Here is an 18,307-nt window from a genome sequence, read left to right on the forward strand (position 1 = left end):
CCGGGGCAGTGGAAGCTTCGAATGGGGCGGTGCGGGTGGTGGTGCGGGGAGATGCGGACGGCCGGGCGTCTCGGGAACGGCGCGGCGCTGTGGCTGCTGCTGGCGGCGCAGGCGGTGGCGGCGATCGAGCCCATTACCGTGGGCATCGCCATCGGGGCCGCGTCGGTCATCACCGGCTACCTCTCCTACCAGGACCTGTACTGTCGCTTCGCCGAGTGCTGCGGCAAGCATCGGCCGCTCAACGCGACCGGTAGGCGGGTCGGCGGGTGGGCGTGAGGAGCGTGAAGGCCGGCCCCGAGGTGGGGGAGGCAGAGGGCGGTGGGGCCTCGGTCGCGACCCCAGCCCTGGGAGCCGCGCCTCCTGTCGAAGTCAGGAGCGTCCACGCGTGTCAGGATCCTTACGAATGTGTTTGAGACAAACCGACAATTCCCGCGAAGCAAAATCCCACCGGCTTGAGAAATGCTCCCAAAGTGGCAGCTTTACCGCTTATTTTCTGCATCAGAATCAGAGGAGAAGACGGAAGGGGGTCCCGTGAAATTCGCTGGTGATAGATCAGGGAGGCGGGAGAAGGTGTTCAGGGAAGAACATTCAAACCTGTGAAGAACTGTGAGTCTGTAGGGGCTGCCATGCCGGCCTCCCTGACCTGGTCAAGGTCAGTACGTGGTCCCTTTCCTGTCCACGCCCCCGTGTCGGCGTTGTGACCCCTGGGATCACAGCAGAAAGAAACTGAAAGCAGCTGGTCAGCCCTTCTGAGTCACCTGAAACTTCAGTGGTTTGCAGGTGTGTGGCCTCCACCCAGGCTGCCCACATCTGGCCCGGGCGTTCTGAAAAGCCAGCGGGGGTGGCGGGGGAAGCATGCAGCTAGTAGGGAGAGGGCTAGTCCTTGGATGAAGGGACACGTGTGGCCTGCGTGTCAGAGCCGGAGTGGTGAGGACACTCGTCTATCTTGTGCAGTGGTCGGGAAACTCATTAGTCAACAGAGCCAAATATCAACAGTACAACGATTGAAATTTCCTTTGAGAGCTATATTTTTTAAACATAAACTATACAGGTAGGTACATTGTTATTAACTTAATTAGGGTACTCCTAAGGCTTAGGAAGAGCCACACTCATGGGGCCAAAGAGCCGCATGTGGCTCGTGAGCCGGAGTTTGCTGACCACACATCTAGTGATTTCCCTGCAAGTGGCCCCATGTGACTGCAGCCCGTGTTCTGCCCCAGGGCCAGCCTGGGGTCCGGCAGAGACCCTGCTGGGCCCCGTGCCCTGGCGCCTCTCTGGCCGGCTGGGACAAGGCCGCTTGCTGGTGCAGGTTTAACGTGCCTTTCTCTCTCTGTTCTGGGCTGGATCCTGCAGCCCTCAAGCTGGATTTGGAGGAGAAGCTGTTTGGGCAGCATCTGGCCGCGGAGGTGATTGTCAAGGCGCTGACTGGCTTCAGGAGCAACAACAATCCCAAGAAACCACTGACTCTTTCCTTGCACGGCTGGGCTGGCACAGGCAAGAATTTTGTGAGCCAAATTGTGGCTGAAAATCTTTATGCAAAAGGCCTGAAGAGTAACTTTGTCCACCTGTTTGTGTCGACTCTGCACTTCCCTCACGAGCAGCACATAAAGCTGTACCAGGCAAGGGAACCCTGCTATCCCGTCCACCCGCCTCTTGTCTGGGCCGCCTATTTTCTCACTCCAGCCTCTGCTGCTTCTCTGCCCGCTGCAATAGCCCCAGGCCCTGCTGAGTTAAGGACACTCACACAGTGTAATGCTTGGCCATGTGCAGGGCTCTCCTACAACTTCTTCCTCGCTTGATTCCAAAATAATACAGTGGCGTAGATGATATTTCCGTTAAAAGATGGAGGCTAGAGGGGTGTGGTGACTTGCTGCTTACAATCTTTGTGACCTGGTAGCAAATCAGAAACTGGAACCCAAATCTGCTGACCTCCAGGTCGCAGGGTAGCCAGTTTCTGCAGTGAATGAGCACGCTCAGCCTTCCCTTCCCGGCCCTGGTTAAGGTGGGTGGTCTGGAAGGATGCACGATTTGCTGGGAATGGCTGGCTAAGGCTCCCACCCATGGTGCGGGCTTGCCTTGCATCTCCCAGACCAGAGGGCGTGTTTCCTCCTCTCCCGCCTGCACTCCCCCTGCTCCTCCCAGCCCTCAAGTCCTTGGCGTTGCTTTCCTTCTTCCAGTGAAAGCCTCAGACGGCTGAACCTTAACACCACGTCTCCATTTGAGATGTTCTTTCCACATGTGTCCATAGGGAGTTGTCTGGTCAGGTTCTTGTTTCAGTGAGTGTGATCCTCGTAAGAGTCAATGTTCCTACTGGTAGGTGGGGACTGGAGTCAGAAACAGAAACTGGACTGAGCAAGGAAGTGAAAGTGGGTCTATGCCACACGGGAGGGAGATGGGAAAGGCTGCTTGCTCCATAGAGGGCCTGCTGCTTGGGTGTCTTTTTGTTTCGAGAAAGCCTGGGAACAAATGCTTTTTGTGAAGTGTCATCTGGTCCTTTGTTGGCGGCACCAGGAAAAGGCATTGCCCTCGGCACTGTGAGTCTTCCTCCAGCTCCTGTTCCTGAGTGTGCCTGCTGAGGCTGAGATTTTGGTCCACAGTGAGAGGAAGGCTGTGGGTTGGTTAACAGTGAATTGATAAGCTTTCATGTATCCTGTTCCTTAAAAAGTGACATTTAGCAGGTCATTTGAGTTAGGAAAAAATCTCTGCTCGTTTCCACTTTTAATTGGTAACATTTTGGAAAAGCTGTTCCCGGCTAATGGAAGTTAGGGTGCACTTGCTAAGAGTTCTTTGTGAAACCCCAGAGAGTTGTGGTTTTCCCCTTTGAGAGCACGAGGGATAGGGGAGCACTTCTGCACTCCTTGGCCCAGCCTTTGAGCCTCCACGTCCTATTTCTTTTCTGAATGGTCTAGGACCAGTTACAGAGGTGGATTCGGGGTAACGTGAGTGCCTGTGCAAGCTCCGTGTTCATATTTGATGAGATGGATAAACTGCACCCCGGGGTCATCGACGCCATCAAGCCGTTTCTGGACTACTATGAGCAGGTTGATGGCGTGTCGTACCGGAAGGCCATCTTCATCTTCCTCAGGTTAGTGGGAAGTGGTTTCTCAGGGACACACTTGCCCCTCGGCCTCCTGGGGCTGGAATGAGGTCTGGCGACCATCAGCATCCTGTTTCCCAGGAACAGAAGTGCCAGCCTGGCAAGAGTGACTGATTTCTTTTGCTGTCCTGTTGCTGGTATCAGCGTGGCACAGAGGGGGCAGGAGAAGATGAATTCAATATGGCTGCTAACAGGCGATTTCATTACTGCACATGTTTCTACATAAAGTGGTGGTATTAGGTAGCGGGTTCTAAACAAAGATTGTAGGGCAGACACTGTGTTTTGCCTAGCATGACTTGGTTACATTGTTTCATTGAGTATAAACCTTAGAGAAGGTGTGTTTCCTGATTAGACACAGAAATCTTTTTTTTACATGGAGTTTGTTGAGGAGACAGTCTATATAATAAAAGGCTAATATGCAAATGGTCATCATGCCCTCACGTGTAACAACCAATCAGGAGCTGCGTGTGCAGCAGGCACGCACGGGTGGGCAGGGCTGCACGCGCGGCGAGGTGTGTGAGGGTTGGTGGGGCGGCATGTGTGACCAGTCACCAGGAGATACATTGAGCACCCCTCGGTCCCCCAACCCCACCCCCCGGCTCCTGTGGGTGGTAGCGGCGCCTCGCTCTTGCCCTCCGCAGAAGTGGCGTGGCTCCTACCAGCTGCCGCGGGCACGCTGCGGCTCCCACTGGCTCCCACGGAATCGGCGTGTGGCCTACTGCAAGCAATTTCATGCGCTGGGCCATTAGTTGGTTAATAAAATGATACAGGTTTCAGGGTACAATTCTATAACATCATCTGTATATTGTAGTGTGTTCACCACCCCAAGTCAAGTCTCCCTCCCTCACCATTTATCCCCCTGTTACCCTCTTCTACCTTCCCCAGCCCCTAGGCACAGAAGTCTTAGTATGTGGTTTTAATCTTTGTTTCTTGGGCAAACTCAGCAACGCAGGCGGGGACCTCATCACGAAGACGGCCCTGGAGTTCTGGCGGGCGGGAAGGAAGAGGGAGGACATCCAGCTGAAAGACCTGGAGCACGCGCTGTCGGTGGGAGTCTTCAACAACAAGCACAGTGAGTCTCCAGGGGCAGCCCTGCACCTGCCAGCAGTCCTCTCCCCCAAGCCTTTCACAGAGGCCGCAGGACCCGCTCGCCTCCCGGGCTTTACCGGGCCAGGGGCTTTCTCAGGGTGTTTCTCAGGGGTTCTATCTACGAAAGGTTGATCTGATTATAAATTCCTAACTGGGAAGGCCCTGACAGGGAGTCACACCCCGGGCATGTAACTTTTAAAAAAATATATGTTTTTATTGATTTCAGAGAAGAAGGGAGAGGGAAAGTGAGATAGAAACATCAGTGATGAGAAATTATCATTGATCGGCTGCCTCCTGCACACCCCATACTGGGGATCGAGCCCGAAACTTGGGCATGTGCCCTGACTGGGAATCGAACCCTGACTTCCTGGTTCATAGGTTGATGTTCAACCACTGAGCCTCGCCAGCTGGGCGGCATGTAACTTCTTTACTGAAAGGCTTATCTTTGCCTTAACAAGTTACTACCACTTGTCCAAAACAGAAAACATCCCCACATGCCATGATATTTTTAATTCAATTAGAAAAATCAATTTTCAGTTAACATTATAAAAATAAATACATTACTCACAAGCTGGGTGTTCTTGAATATTTTCAGCTGAAAATTCTCACAAAAAGTGATTTTAAAGTTGGTCAGGGCTGCCACTTAGGGAAAACACTTTTTTTCTTATAGACACACGTGGTGTATGGGAAGGTCTGCCGCTTGCATCTAAGGATGCTTATGGCGTACAATGGCTTAAGCAAGCCCTGTCCCTTGCATCTGAGCATCTAGGTTAACACACTTGATTTGCTGGAGTAAGCCTCTTTCTTGGACTCCTCAAAGGCGTAAATATCCTCAGGGAACCCATAATCGTCTTAATCTGAACCCAACCCGCCTGGCTTTCTCCCACCTTCGTTTCATCCCCTCCATAATCATAAATGCATAATAGAAGCTGCAAAGCTGTCCTTCCTGGAGGCTTTTTATTTTTCCAGTTTGCTGAGATCATGCTTCTAGGTACGTCCTCTGGCTCAAAATACATTTTTATAAAAATTCTCTGTAGGTTTAGGTGTTTCCTCTGTTGTGTGTGTGTGTTTTTTTTAATATGTCTTTACTGCTTTCAGAGAGTGAGAGAGAGGGAGAGAGAGAAACATCAGTGATGAGAGAATCATTGATTGGCTGCCTCCTGCACGCCCCACACTGCGGGTCGAGCCTGCAACCAGGCACATGCCCTGACCGGGAATTGAACCGTGACCTCCTGGTTCATAGTTTGATGCTCACCCACTGGCCAGGCTGGACATGTCTTAGGTTGACATGTTCTAGAAGCCAGTGTGCAGGGGCAACCAACCGATGCTTACATCAGACTTGTTGCACGCTTGACAAAAAGACTTTCAAGGGGTGAAGACACGAAGGTGTGCTGTGGTCGGGATAGAATGGGCCCTGTGAGAGCAGCGAGCTCGCCAGGTGACCGTGACGGGCTGTTTTGCAGGTGGCCTGTGGCGCAGCGGGCTGATATACAAAAGACTCATCGACTACTTCATCCCCTTCCTGCCCCTGGAGTACACGCATGTGAAGATGTGTGTGCGGGCCGAGATGAAGGCCCGTGGTTCCGCCATAGACGAAGACGTTGTCACCAGAGTGGCAGAGGAAATGACGTTTTACCCCAAAGGTGAAAAAATCTTCTCCGACAGGGGCTGCAAGACTGTGCAGTCACGGCTGGATTTCCAGTGAGCTCCATCCGAGCAGGGTCCGAGCCAGCTGGGAGCTCAGGAGCCAGGGCCCGGCCTTTCAGAAGCATTCTGAAGATGTCGTCGGGGTTTGCACATTTGTACCTGTGGACTTTTGGAATCTAGAAGTTTCCAAGAGTTGATTTTTGATGAGCCGCTAATCTGCCAAGTGCACTTGTCATTTTGCAACATGGTAGCAATGCAACTGTTGCTGCAGTTGAAGATGAACTTTTAAAACCCGCTCTCTCCCACTCCTTCTACTGACTTTGCAGAAGTGCCTTCAAACAGCTGTCTGTGTGAGACCCATGACTGTGGCCCTCAAGCTGCTGTCCCTCCTGAAGTCCAGGGCCTGCTGCAAGCTGGGAGCACTGCTGTCACCTGCCGGAATCAGGCTTCCGCTCCGGTTCTCTCTTCACAGAGAGCGTCCCGACTTGAAGTATTTTCAGTGGAGAATGGTGGTGCCTTCAGGCACAGGCTGTGTCTGGCGGGAGGACGTGTGGGGTGCTCGTCTGTGCGGCAGCCAGACGGACAGATCATCGCCGCCTGGCCGTTGCTCTGCTGCTCGGGGAACCCGCTCGCCTCTCCCTGTGGCACTTCTGAACGTCGGTGACCACCAGCTTCCCCCGCCGTTAGTCGGACTGGAACCGGAGCGTTGCTTTCAGTTTCAAGTCCTTGGTCCCATGGGGAAATGTTTGTTACAGCTTATACTTAGGTCATTCTCTCGCCATAACCCACAGAACCATTTGAAATCCTAGAACATGGTCATCTCTGTGGAGATGGGGTCAGCTTGCAGACTCTGCATTGCCAAAGAGGAAGTATCGTACACTAGAAACAGTAGTTTTCAAGGATGAGTATATACACACACACACACACACACACACACACACACATATATTTTAATATATTTTTGTTGATTTTAGAGGGAAAGAGAGGGAGATAGAAACATCAATGATAAGAGAGAATCATCGATCAGCTGCCTCCTGCATGCCACCCCCCCACTGGGGATCGAGCCTACAACCTGGGCACTTCCCCCTGGGCGGAGTCAAACCTGGGACCCTTCAGTCCACAGGTTTGGCTCTATCCACTGAGCGAAACCAGCCAGGGCAAGGATGAGTATATTTTTATAATGTTTGTATTTCTGGATGTTAGAGAATACTAAGGTAGGGCGTTGCTCATTTTAAACATGGGAAGGACACTAATGGAATAATTGTCTATGATCAGAAACTCTGAAATGAAGGGTATGATTTATTGTCAAATGCATGGTACTGTACTGTCACAATTATAGAACAAAGTAATTATTGATCAGCCTGGAGTTGTGGCTTTCCTGGGTGTCATCTGATAGTGACGCCCTCTGTGGCAGTGCAGGCTGGACTGCCCTGGTCCCTGGGAATCAGACGATCCCAGCCCGTGTGAAGCGTTTAGCTCATGGTTGCAGTGGACCTACAGATGTAATGAGGACGTGCAGCCTTTTCACGTAGATGTGGTAAATGAATATTTTTATGACATGGAAGGCCTTATGGAGGATCATACTGTCCTTTAAAAATGCCAAAGTGAGGTAACGAATGCTCAGATTGGAGGAACCTTTTTTCTGCCAAGGGACATTTGGATATTTGTAACATCATTCAGGGGCCATACAGAATTATCAACTTAAAAATTAGCCTGATATATTTGGTCAAACACTTAATTAACTTATCCCTGATGCTTTGGTAGGGCCGGACCAAATGATTTCATGGGTCATATATGGCCCTGGGGCTGGACCTTCCCCACCCCCGGTTTACAATGATGCAGTCAACTCAGCATATGTTGGCCACGTCAAAACTGCCTGTTGTAAAAGGAATCACGTGGATGTAAAGTGCAGCCTAGGGAATCGTCAATAATAACTGTGGTGTCAAAAGGGACCATTACTGGTTTGTAACTTGAAAAGGCCACAGTTGACCATGGAACAGCCTCCCCCACCCCACACAATGTACACGGGAGCTTGAGATGACCCAGTGAATCTACACTAATAAAAGAGAAAGATGCAAACTGACTGTACCTTCATGACGCCCATCAGCCAATCAGCAGTGGGTATGCAAACTAACCCATCAAAGATGGCGGGTTGGTTTGCAGGTGCTGAGTGGTCAGGGGCGGGGCGGGACACTTGTGTCGTCACCATGGCGACAACGCAGGCATTCTGCACTGCCCCAGCTGCTCCAGGCATCTGGGCAGCGTGAGAAGGCCAAAAGGTGGCTCCAGGACAGAACGAAGGCAGAAAGGCGGCTCTGGGCCGAAGTGAAGGCGGTGCTGGCAGCCAGGGGAAGGAACGCCCATTCTTACATGAATCTTAGTGCATCGGGCCTCTAATATAAAGCCAGAATTTCATCATATGAGATGTCATTTGCAGATTTTCCCCCTAGTTTATGTACTTGGTAACTGAAAAGTTTGAGCTTGGAATGAAGGCTCAGCAACTCGGGTGTTGGGCTCCGTGTGCCTGGCCATGGTGGTTTGCAGGCGGCATCACACAGAATCAGTATTTACCTTACAGGCTCTTACACCCAGTCAAATACCATGTTAACCTGGATGAGGGGCTCTACTCCAATCACATGTTCATGGGTATCAAGATCGTTGGACTTCCAATGTTTTCTAAGACGAGTGGAGGGACTTGAGACATGGGGAAATGCAACTTGGCTGGCTGACATTTTTTATTTTTAGAGACAGAGAGAAACATCGATGTGAGAGACACACATCAATTGGTTGCCTCTGAGCTTGCAACCAAGGTATATGCCCTTGACTGGAATCGAACCTGGGACCCGCAGGCCCACGCTCAGCTGACATTCTGAACCTGAGCTAGGCCAACGTCAGACCAGGAAACCTAACTGCCAGGTCTTCCCCCCAGAACTGGAAATGAAACCCTAGTTGTAACCCAGAGCTCAGCTTAATCACACTTACCTGCCTCTTATCTGTCAGTGAATTGTTAACACCAGCCCTTTCCCCAGAGTTGAGGAGAGCCAGCTGACTTTCTAAAGTGCAAACCCTCTTCCCATCATCGCCCCCACACCCCTCACTTCTCAGTTGGAAGTGCTCAAGTCCCAGGAGACGGACATTCCTTGTTGGGCTCCCACCCAGATAGCCTCATCTACAAAGACAACTCCAAATTGAGTCAGGGGCCCTCTGTGTTCTGTAATTGGGGACCCCCAGGTGCTGCCATCTTCAAATGCATGATAGATCCCAATCTGTGACTCCTGGAGACCTGGCAACAGACCAGAGTCAGCTCAAAGTCTAGAACTTTCCAACATGTAGAGCCGTCCTCAGGGGGCCAGGGTGGCAAAGGGTCCTGTGTCAGCCCACAGCCAGGCTGCCAACCCGTCTGTGCCCGCTGAAACCTGTCCCTGTGAACACTGCTCAGGCCTCACCCCCCAGGAGCCCCACCTGTTCGTAGGCACATGTGCGGATTGTGTAACAAGGTATGTTAGTCAGCAGTACTCCCTACTCCTGCCTGGCGTCTCTGGACTTGGACTCCACGGCTGGTGTCAGGAGCTGCATGAGCCCCATGGTGGGCAATGCGCCGTGCAGCTGGGCGAGTGGCCAGGTTGTCCTAGGATCCTCAGTCTCTGGTTAGAGTTCATGTGATTCCGGCCTGGACTGCTCCTGCTAGGTCTTCATTCATAGCTTAAGCACACAAGGCCTACAGGGGACGGGTTTTCTCCTTTAAAACTGTGTCCAGAAATTACAGTTTTTTAAATAAAACTAGTGGCTTGTTGCATGAAATTTGTGCGGGGGAGGTGGAGGGGGTTGTCCTTCAGCCTGGCTGCACCCTCTCCAATCTGGGACTGCTGGCTCCTAACCGCACACCTGCCTGCCTGATCACCCCTAAGCACTCTGCCTGCTGGCCTGCTTACCCCCACCTGCCCCCCATCCCGCCAGCCTGCTCGCCCCCAACTGCCCCCCACAGCCCACTGGCCTGGCCTGATCGCCCCTAACCACCTCTGCCTCAGTCCTGCCACAATGGCTTTGTCTGGAAGGACATCCAGAAGGTCTCCTGGTCTAATTATCATATTACCCTTTTATTAGCACTTGGAGTGCGGGAAACGAGTTAAGTCGGCTCGCGTGAATTGCGCGTACTCCGCGGGAGCCGTCTTTAACTCGGTTCATATAGATTTGCGGTGGAGTGCGGGAAACGTGTAAACTCGGGCCGATTGTAACTGCGTATTACCAAATATTTGTTTGTAATCCACCCTTTTGGTGGATGGAACAAAACCAAAAGACAGAGCCATCTTATATTTTGGCGGGAAATTCACCCGCACTCCAAGTGTTAGTATAGATGATAGCTCCTGGCATTAATAAAAACATTGTTCTCCAAGAGGTCATATGATTGTTTCCCGGCAAGGGCACATGCCCAGGTTGCGGGCTCCATCCCCAGTAGGGGGTGTGCAGGAAGCAGCCTATTGATGTCTCTCTCTCTCTCTCTCTCTCTCTCTCTCTCTCTCTCTCTCTCTTCCTCTAAATATAATCAAAAACATTTTTTAAAATTATATTAAAAATAAAAGCACTGTTCTCAGCATCCTCAAGGATTGGGGCAGCTAAGTTTTCCTGTGAGATGTTGGGAGTTCTAATCAAACTCAGGAAGTAATAATAATGAGAAAAACATGGCAGACCTACCAGAGAGCACTGGTTCCCTGGGGAGCGGGAGGCAGACCTTCCTTGGCACAGCTGACTGGCTGGCACGTGACAAGCTGCAAGCACTTTCCTTCCTGGGAAACTTTCTTCTTTAAATATGTTTTTATTGATGTTTAGAGAGAGGAAGGGAGAGGGATAGAGAAACATCGAATGGCTGCCTCCTGTACGCCCTCCACTGGGAATTGAGCCTGCAACCTGAGCATGTGCCCTGATCAGGAGGTTCCTGGGTCGAAGTTCAACCACTGAGCCACACGGCCGGGCTCTGGGAAATGTCCTAACAAGTGTTCACGGTGCTGCTCAGATGAAAGCCCCTTGGAGGACACTGCAGGCTCCTCTGTGACCTGCCTGTGCCCTCGTCCATCTGTCCTTTCACCAAAGACTGCACTGCTCAGCCTGTCCCCACCCAGCGCACACGCCGAGGACTTGGGCTTTTTGCAGCCAAGACATCACATCATGGTGTTGCCGTGACGGGAATTTGAAAAACCACACAAAGCCAACACTGAGAGTCTGAAAAGCTTCTCAGAATGTTAAAAACCATTTTAAATAAAGTTATCCCATTTTCAGTAAAACCTTTTCGTCCTTCCTTGAAACAGAAACACTTGACATTAAAACATGATTTTTAAAAAATCATGAGCCCTGATCCGAGTGGACTGGGAACGGAGACTTCCTTCTTAAGGCTCCGCTGCTCCGAGGAGACATCAGTAAGGAGACGGCCCGCAGGCTCCGCTGGGTGCACAGAGCGCCAAGGAAGGCCCGTCTCGCGTCCAGCAGGAGAAATTCACTGGACTCCTGCTCCGGGGCGGGCGGGGAGGTATGTGGAAAGGTTCGAGCACTGAGTTCTCTCCAGCGTGGCAACGCCTCCTGGGCCGTCAGTCATCGTAGTAATAATCCAACTTGGTGAACACAGTTTTGCAGCCTTTGTCAGAGAAAACCCTCTCCTCTTTGGGGAAAAAGGTCATCTCGTCGGCCACTCTGGTTACGATGTCCTCATCCACGTCATAGCCTCGGGCCCGCATTTCCACGCGGATGCACATCTTCAGGTGTTTATACTCGAGGGGGAGGAAGGGGATGAAGTAGTCAATGAGATTTCGGTCAATTAAACTGCTGTGCCAGAAGCCACCTGGGGAGAGAAAGGGCGCGGTTCATCCTCCGCCCGCCCAGCCCGTCTCCTGCTGCTGATGGTGCCGGGCTGCAGGTGCACCCGCACCGCCCTCAGGGAGCACCGATCTAGTGAGGCAGGAGGTATGACCTGCCAGCTGTCATGCTTCTGTGACAGCCACAGGGCGAGGGACACTTCTGCGTCCCACCCTGGGTGCCTGTGGCCCAGAACAGGCAGAGGCAGAGGTGGAAGGGAGCGATTCAGATTCAAGGAAAGGCCAGGAGTCCTGGCGAGCGACCAGATACCCATTTATTCTGAAAACTCCCCTCACTGGAGTTTCAGCAGCTGGATGAGCAACAGCGTGGAAACCACTGCCACTGCCGGCATGTCCGGACAGAGATCTGGGGGACCAAACACCAGGCCCCTCGAGTAAGAATGTGTGAAGCCCCCAGGCTGCAGGTGGCTCTGCACCCACCCAGTCACTCCCCCTGAGCCGCCCCGGCCTCCTGACCCAGCGCACACTCCATCTAGGACGGCGCATCGCCCACGGGACCTCACCCAGCATCTCCAGCGTCTCCCTCGCTCTGCTTTCCTCCCGGGCCTTCACCCTCTCCCAGCCTGACCCCAACTCCCACGTGAGTCGGTCCTCCCACACCAGCTGGCGTCCTACAATTCCAGTCCATTCTGACACTGTCTACCCGGAGACAGCATCAGGTCCAGGGGTGAGGGCTCGGCACCCCCACTTCCACCAACTGCAAGTTCAGGCGTCACCTGCGCTTCTGACCGACCAGCTAGAGAGGTTCCCATGACCCTCTCCTTGGGTTCAGTTGATTTGCTAGAGCAGCTCACGGACTTGGAGAAGCATCTTACTTACTAGGTTACCAGCTTATTATAAAATGATGGAACTCAGGAAGAGCCGGATGGAAGACTCACACATACAGTCAATGATATAGTGGTAACTGTGTACGGTGTCAGGCGGGAACTGGAAATGCCAGGGAGCACTTTGCAAAGTATATGACTGTCTAACACAATGCTTACACCTGACACTAATGCAGAGTAACACTGAGCGTCAACTGGAATTAGAAGACTCAGAGGGCGAGGCCCGGGGACAGGACAGCTGCCAGGCCTTCTGCGAGTGTCCCCGACCCGGGAGCTCCCGGAACCCCATCCTTCGTAGTTTTTATGTGGGCTTCACTACACAGGCACACCCGAGTCAACCTCCTCTCCCCTCCTCTCATCACAGGGTTGGTTCCCCTGGAAACCAGCCCTGGCCCTCAGGGGCTTCCCAAAAACCAGCTCATTAGCTAACACAAGCTCAGGTTGGGGTTGAAGGACTTGTTATGTATGTACCTCACGGTCTTTCACGGAGGAAGTTCCAGGGCTTTAGGAGCTCTGTGCCAGGATGGCCGAGGCTGAGGCCGTGGGAAAAAGCGAAACCGACCCTGGGAGCAGTGGGACAGCTCCTCCTGAAGCCTGCTGTGCCAGGCAGGCCCGGCCCTCATGCGGTTCACAAGCGCGAGCCCCCAGCAAGCCAGGACACAGACAATTCAGAGTGCGGGCCGCTGTGAATGAGGCGGCGCAGCCCATCAGGGTAGTCAGCCGCGCGGTCAGGCAAGGCCTGGCAGAAGGGGTGTGCTCTAGGCAGAGCCTGAGCAAGGAACCACCACACGGAGCCCAGGAAGAGTGTGCTGGCGGAACAGGTGCCCTCAGCTCGTGGCTTCAGAAACCATCTACCTCCCCAGTGTGCATCCTCAGTCCGACGCCCCCGGGAATTGCCTGAACAACCAGCCGTCAGCTCCTCATCTCTGCCTGGACGCCACCAATGTGTCACCACTCACTGCACACTCTGTGTTCACCTCCCACCTTCCCCACAACCTGCGGCTCCGCAGTCAGTGCCCCTCCGTGGCAGTCTACCCCTCGGAGCGCTAAAGCAGATCCTAGATTTGTCTCTCTCTCATTCCTACACACAATCCTTTAGGAAATCTTAGTTTCTACCTTCAAAATGCACCCTAATCCCACAATGTCCCCATCCCCACTGCCACCCCACTGCTCCAGGCCCCCAGCATTTCTCCCCTGGGCCGCAGTGGCTTCTGGGTGGCCCCCCGGCCCCGCCACCTGCAGGCTGTTCTCCGCCCAGCAGCCAGCGCAGTCCTGTAAGACTGAGTGAGATCACGTCACTGTCTACTACAAACCCTCCAGGGCTCCCTCCTCTACATGGAGTCAAACCCAAGGCCTCGCTGTGGCCCCCAGACCGTCTGAGATCAGCACCCCTGACCGTCTCCCCTCTAATCCAACTGTTCTCCTCTGCTCATCCTGGGCCAGCTCCCGTGACCCAGGCGCACTCCCACCTCGGGGCTCCTGTACATGCTGTCCCCTCTGATGTCCACATGGCTCATCCCTCACTCCTCGGGTCAGCTCAGTGCCCCCCTCAGAGACCCTTCTCTGACCTCTCTATCTAAAACCACAGCCCAGCCTCGTCCCAGCACCCCAAACCTTTTCTTAATTACTTCCTACCTCTTGGGGGGAGGGTAGGAGGGATACATTTCTACCTCTATTAGACACAGATATATCACATCATCCGACACATTTCCTCATCACTCGCTATCGTTAGGATATAAATTCCCTGATAGTAAGGACTTCTGTGGTTTTGTTCACTGCTGTGTGCCCAGTTCAGTGCCTGACTCCTGGTCATTGCACAATAAATATTTGTCAAATGAATGAATCAGCCATCTGCCCAAGGCCATCGTCAACAAGCAGCTGAGCCAGGTCTGCCCGATTCCAAAGCTCAGCTCGTGCCCTGGCATCCCCTTCTAGGCACCTGCTGCAGAATTGGGCGAAGGTTCCATTGCACGTGTCCACCTTGTGGCACACCAAGAAACCAGTGAACATATTACAGAATACTCCCTTTCATCAGTGACATTCCAGTTGCACAAACGGACATAAAATATCCCAGACTCTACAGAAGTGTGAATTTCTTGGCGAGTCTCTTTCGAAAGAGACCCTTTGCTCTGTAATCTCAAGAACAAACCCAAGCAGAGCAGAGACTTGGATGGTCAGGGTCAACTGCACGGCCCACAGGCTTTACCACCAGGCCAGTCCCCATCATGGTGGCTTCCACCTCCATGGGCTCAAGGTCTACGGTGTGAAGTTCACAGGAAGAGCAATGAGCTTGGTAGTTAAAGCTCGGGCTCTGGAACCAGGGTCACGGAACAGGCTGTGTGGACACGTGCCTTAGTTTCCTCATCTGTAAAATGGGGATGGCAGTGAATAGCTTCTCCCCAGAGGTTACTGTGAGGATTACAGGAAGGATGCAGGAAGAGGGTTCCGCACAGGGCCCAGGACAGAACAAGGCCCCGCCCCTGGCTGTTCGCCTCAGGCACAGAACCTCAGAGCTCCAGGACCACCCACAGACAGAAAAAGCCCTAACGGGCCATCTCCTCCTTCAGAGGCGCTCACAGCAGCCGTCCTTGCTCAACCATCTGTTCTTCTTCAACAAAGGAAACAACTGAGCTGAGGAAAACAGGAACTCATTTCAAGAGCTCCACGATGAACCATTTCCCCTCTCCAACAGATTCCGCTCAGAGGCCTGCAGAGGCTCTCAGCAGCTGTGTGTCTAACAGCGCAGGGGAGGGGATGCGGGGATTTAGCCTCGGGGCGCGGGCTCATGAACTCACTGTTCTTGTTATTGAAGGCCGACACCGACAAGGCGTGCTCCATGTCTCCGAGCTTGATCTCCTCCCTCTGCCTCCCACTTCTCCAGAAATCCAAAGCCACGTCTGTGATCCTTTCCGCGCCGGCGTTGCTGCAGAGCGAGCGCAGGGAATGAGAGCTGGGCTTTCCCCGCAGCCCACAGGCTCGGGCTCCGAGCTCTGCCAGCGTGCCCCAGCCCGGAACGTACCTGAGAAAGATGAAGATGGCTTTCTGATAGGAGACCCCGTCCACGTGGTCATAATAGTCTAGGAAAGGCTTGATGGCGTCTATGAGGCCGGCGTGCATCTTATCCATTTCATCGAATATGAAGATGGACCTGGCGCAGGCACTCACGTTGCCGCGGATCCACAGCTGTAACTGATCCTGAATCACAGGGGGGAAGCAACACCAAGTTCTCAGCCGGTGCAGCTCCAACCCCCAGCACGGGCACCACTAACACCTCAGCTGCTTCCGAAAGGCTGCATTTACGGAGCGCTCACTGCAGTCTCAGCTCCGTGCTAAGAACTTGACACACACCTGCTCTTTTGTTCCTCTCCACAACCCCACCGAGTGGGTGTTATCGTACCCATTTCACAGATGAGGAAACAGAGGCACAGAGCGCTTAATCAACTTGCCCAAGATTATATAACTTCTGGGATCTGAACCCCACCCTGCCTGACTCCAAAGCCCCACACTTGGATTATAATTTCTGCGCTGAGCTGTCACCCCAATGCTGTGGCATTGAACTGCTGGCCATGTTCACACATTTCCTGTGTACACCAGCCTTCTAGAAAGAAGGCAGAGACCGAGAGACCCATGCTGCCATTCAGTCCTTAGCACAGCCTTGGGAGGGCGCTCCAGCTTCCCGATGGGGAAAATAAGGCGTGCAGGCTCCTTTAAGTGGGGCACCTGCCTCGAGAGCTCGCGCCTTGGCATGCGTGTGGCCAGCTAACACTCGTGAGTTTCTGGAACAAGGCCCGGAGGCTGTGCTTAACCTGAAACACTCCCTAAGAATATATTCAGGTACTTCTTAGAAGACTAAACAATCATTAAGGAGAAAAGACCTTTTTAAACAGAAATTTGAGCTCTGGTGCTTTCTAAATTTCCCTCACAAGGTGAAGAGGAGAAATGAGCTGTTTTCTGAGCAAGACTCTGGAGGTCTTGACTTCTTATGATTTTGGTGTCTGCTTGGCTACAGCGACCAGGGTTACAACGTCCCATGGTACAAATCTAACCTAAGTAGTAGTTCTGCTCTACAGGAGGACTAGTCTCTATTCACAGAGGAACCTCAGGAGAGCGTGTGGCCCCAAAGCAAGTCACTGTTTAAACAAGGACTCGCTCAGATCTGCTAGTTCTCCCACTCTGCCTCTGCGACTTCAGGCAATAACAGAGAACATGTATTGAACCCTCACTACAGGTCAGCCACTCTCTGGACACTGTTCCCATCACGTTTTATTGTGATCGCCCCAAACCAATCAAATGTGTGCACAACTGAACACTACTGCATTCCCTATTTTACAGCTGAGGAAATTAAGGCACAGAGAGGTTAAGTAACTTGCTCAAAACCACACAGCTATTAAGCAGTGGAGCCTGAATGCTAACCAGGATGACCAACCTGCCTCAGTTTGTCTGGAACTTTCCCAGGTTTGACACTGAAAATCCCACATCCTAGGAACCCTGGACAGTTGGTCACCCAGGCAGAAGGGAAAATGTGTTTTTCAAGGGTGAGTGCTAAACGGCTGTGTCTTGCTGCCTTGCAGGTTTGTTACACAGATTAAGAAAGGTGAAAGTTAATGCTTATTTGAACACTCATGTGCCAGGTGCCAGGACACATACGTGACAGACCGATGAGTCTCAGAGAGGTCAGGCAACCTTCCCAAGATCACACGGCTGGTAGTGGGAGAGTCAGGACTCAAATCCAGGTGTGTGTGCCGCCAAAGCCCAGGCTGCTAACCGGTGATAGAAAATAAAAGCAGTTTGCCACACTGCAGTTAGGCAAACTGAGGCCTCTCTAGAAATGTTTCCATTTTACAAAATGAGTTAGATCTGATGATCTTTAAGCCGGATTTGGCCGTGCCCATTTCTAAAATCCCCTGGCCCCACGTACTAAAACTGGGCCCACACTGGGCCTGATTCTGGAAACCGCAGGGTTTGATGGTGCAACTGCTCGGTGCGTCTGAAACCCTCTGTGGCTGCTTTCAGGGCTCCCTCATCTTAACAAGCAGTTCCCCAACCCCATCCCACCACCGAGAAACCCCGAAGGCACCCCGAAGGCAGCGCCCCCCAGGAAGGGCTCCCGGCCCGCGCTTGCCTTGTACAGCGTGAGGTTGGAGGCGTGCGGGAAGTGCAGCGTGGCCACGAACAGGTGCACATAGTGGCTGTGCAGGCCGCCCTCGTAGATGTTCTCCGCGATGATCTTGCTGGCAAAGTTCTTGCCGGTGCCGGTCCACCCGTGCAGGGAGAGGGTGAGCGGCTTCTTGGGCTTCGGGTTGCTGATGAAGCCGGTCAGGGCGTTTAAGATGACTTTCTTGGCAAGATGCTGCCCAAAGAGCTTGTGGTCCAGGTCCTTCTGCAGCGCTGGGAAGGGCAGGGCAGGGCCGTCAGGGCGGGCGGGGGCGGCATTCAGAAAGGTGCGCAGGCACCGGCTTCGTGGGGCCGGCGAGCACCTCGGGCCAGAGCCGGCGGGTGGGCCGGGGACCTCCCTCTGCTGGGGCGGCCCGTCCACAGCGGCCCGAGACCGGCTGGCTGCCCCTGGAAGGTCCGCGGCTCCGCGGCCCCGCCCGCCGCGCTGCACCCGGGGCCGGCCCTGCCCCCTCCCGCCCCGCGACGCGCAGGAAAGGCCGCGGCTGGGCCCCCGGGGTTCCGCGCCGGAAGGCCCCTCCACCCTTCCTGTCTCTGTGCCGGGGGGGCGACAGTCTGCGGGGCGGGAGGTGACATGGGTCACCGTGGCCGCGGCCTCGGTTGTGCGTAGAAGA

At 53.4% G+C, this 18,307-nt stretch overlaps 2 protein-coding genes across 3 annotated transcripts in view; one reads left to right on the plus strand and one right to left on the minus strand.

Annotated features, from left to right (window-relative positions):
* Positions 1-30: 30 nt before the first annotated feature.
* LOC102436839 (torsin-1B) lies at positions 31-7,912 on the plus strand. Of its 2 annotated transcripts, XM_006104780.3 has the most exons (5): positions 31-250; positions 1,354-1,619; positions 2,910-3,085; positions 4,042-4,169; positions 5,650-7,912. In XM_006104780.3, exons 1-5 carry the CDS (start codon positions 52-54, stop codon positions 5,889-5,891), a joined length of 1,011 nt encoding a protein of 336 aa, XP_006104842.1. In that variant the 5' UTR covers positions 31-51; the 3' UTR covers positions 5,892-7,912. The 2 variants fall into 2 exon arrangements, with proteins under 2 accessions (XP_006104842.1, XP_023601720.1); XM_023745952.1 differs by lacking the exon at positions 5,650-7,912 and having other exon boundaries at positions 3,983-4,108.
* A 3,131-nt stretch (positions 7,913-11,043) lies between these two features.
* LOC102437152 (torsin-1A) overlaps positions 11,044-18,307 on the minus strand; it is a 7,806-nt gene continuing 542 nt past the window's right edge. The window contains exons 2-5 of the mRNA XM_006104781.2: positions 17,644-18,248; positions 15,541-15,716; positions 15,317-15,444; positions 11,044-11,663 (exon numbers count right to left, since the gene is read on the minus strand). Of these exons, the coding sequence (XP_006104843.1) occupies positions 11,413-11,663; positions 15,317-15,444; positions 15,541-15,716; positions 17,644-18,248 (1,160 nt within the window). The 3' untranslated portion in view covers positions 11,044-11,412. The remainder of the gene's footprint in view (positions 11,664-15,316; positions 15,445-15,540; positions 15,717-17,643; positions 18,249-18,307) is intronic.

This window comes from Myotis lucifugus, unplaced genomic scaffold (genome assembly GCF_000147115.1).
Source record: "Myotis lucifugus unplaced genomic scaffold, Myoluc2.0 scaffold_605, whole genome shotgun sequence".
NCBI lineage: Eukaryota > Metazoa > Chordata > Mammalia > Chiroptera > Vespertilionidae > Myotis > Myotis lucifugus.

Bases quoted from the DNA above. Each gene is read 5' to 3' on its own strand.
- LOC102436839 (XM_006104780.3), top strand. From the start codon at position 52: ATGCGGACGGCCGGGCGTCTCGGGAACGGCGCGGCGCTGTGGCTGCTG. The intron at 1,620-2,909 runs GCAAGGGAACCC...TGAATGGTCTAG, and splicing joins AGCACATAAAGCTGTACCAG to GACCAGTTACAGAGGTGGAT. The intron at 4,170-5,649 runs GTGAGTCTCCAG...GCTGTTTTGCAG, and splicing joins AGTCTTCAACAACAAGCACA to GTGGCCTGTGGCGCAGCGGG.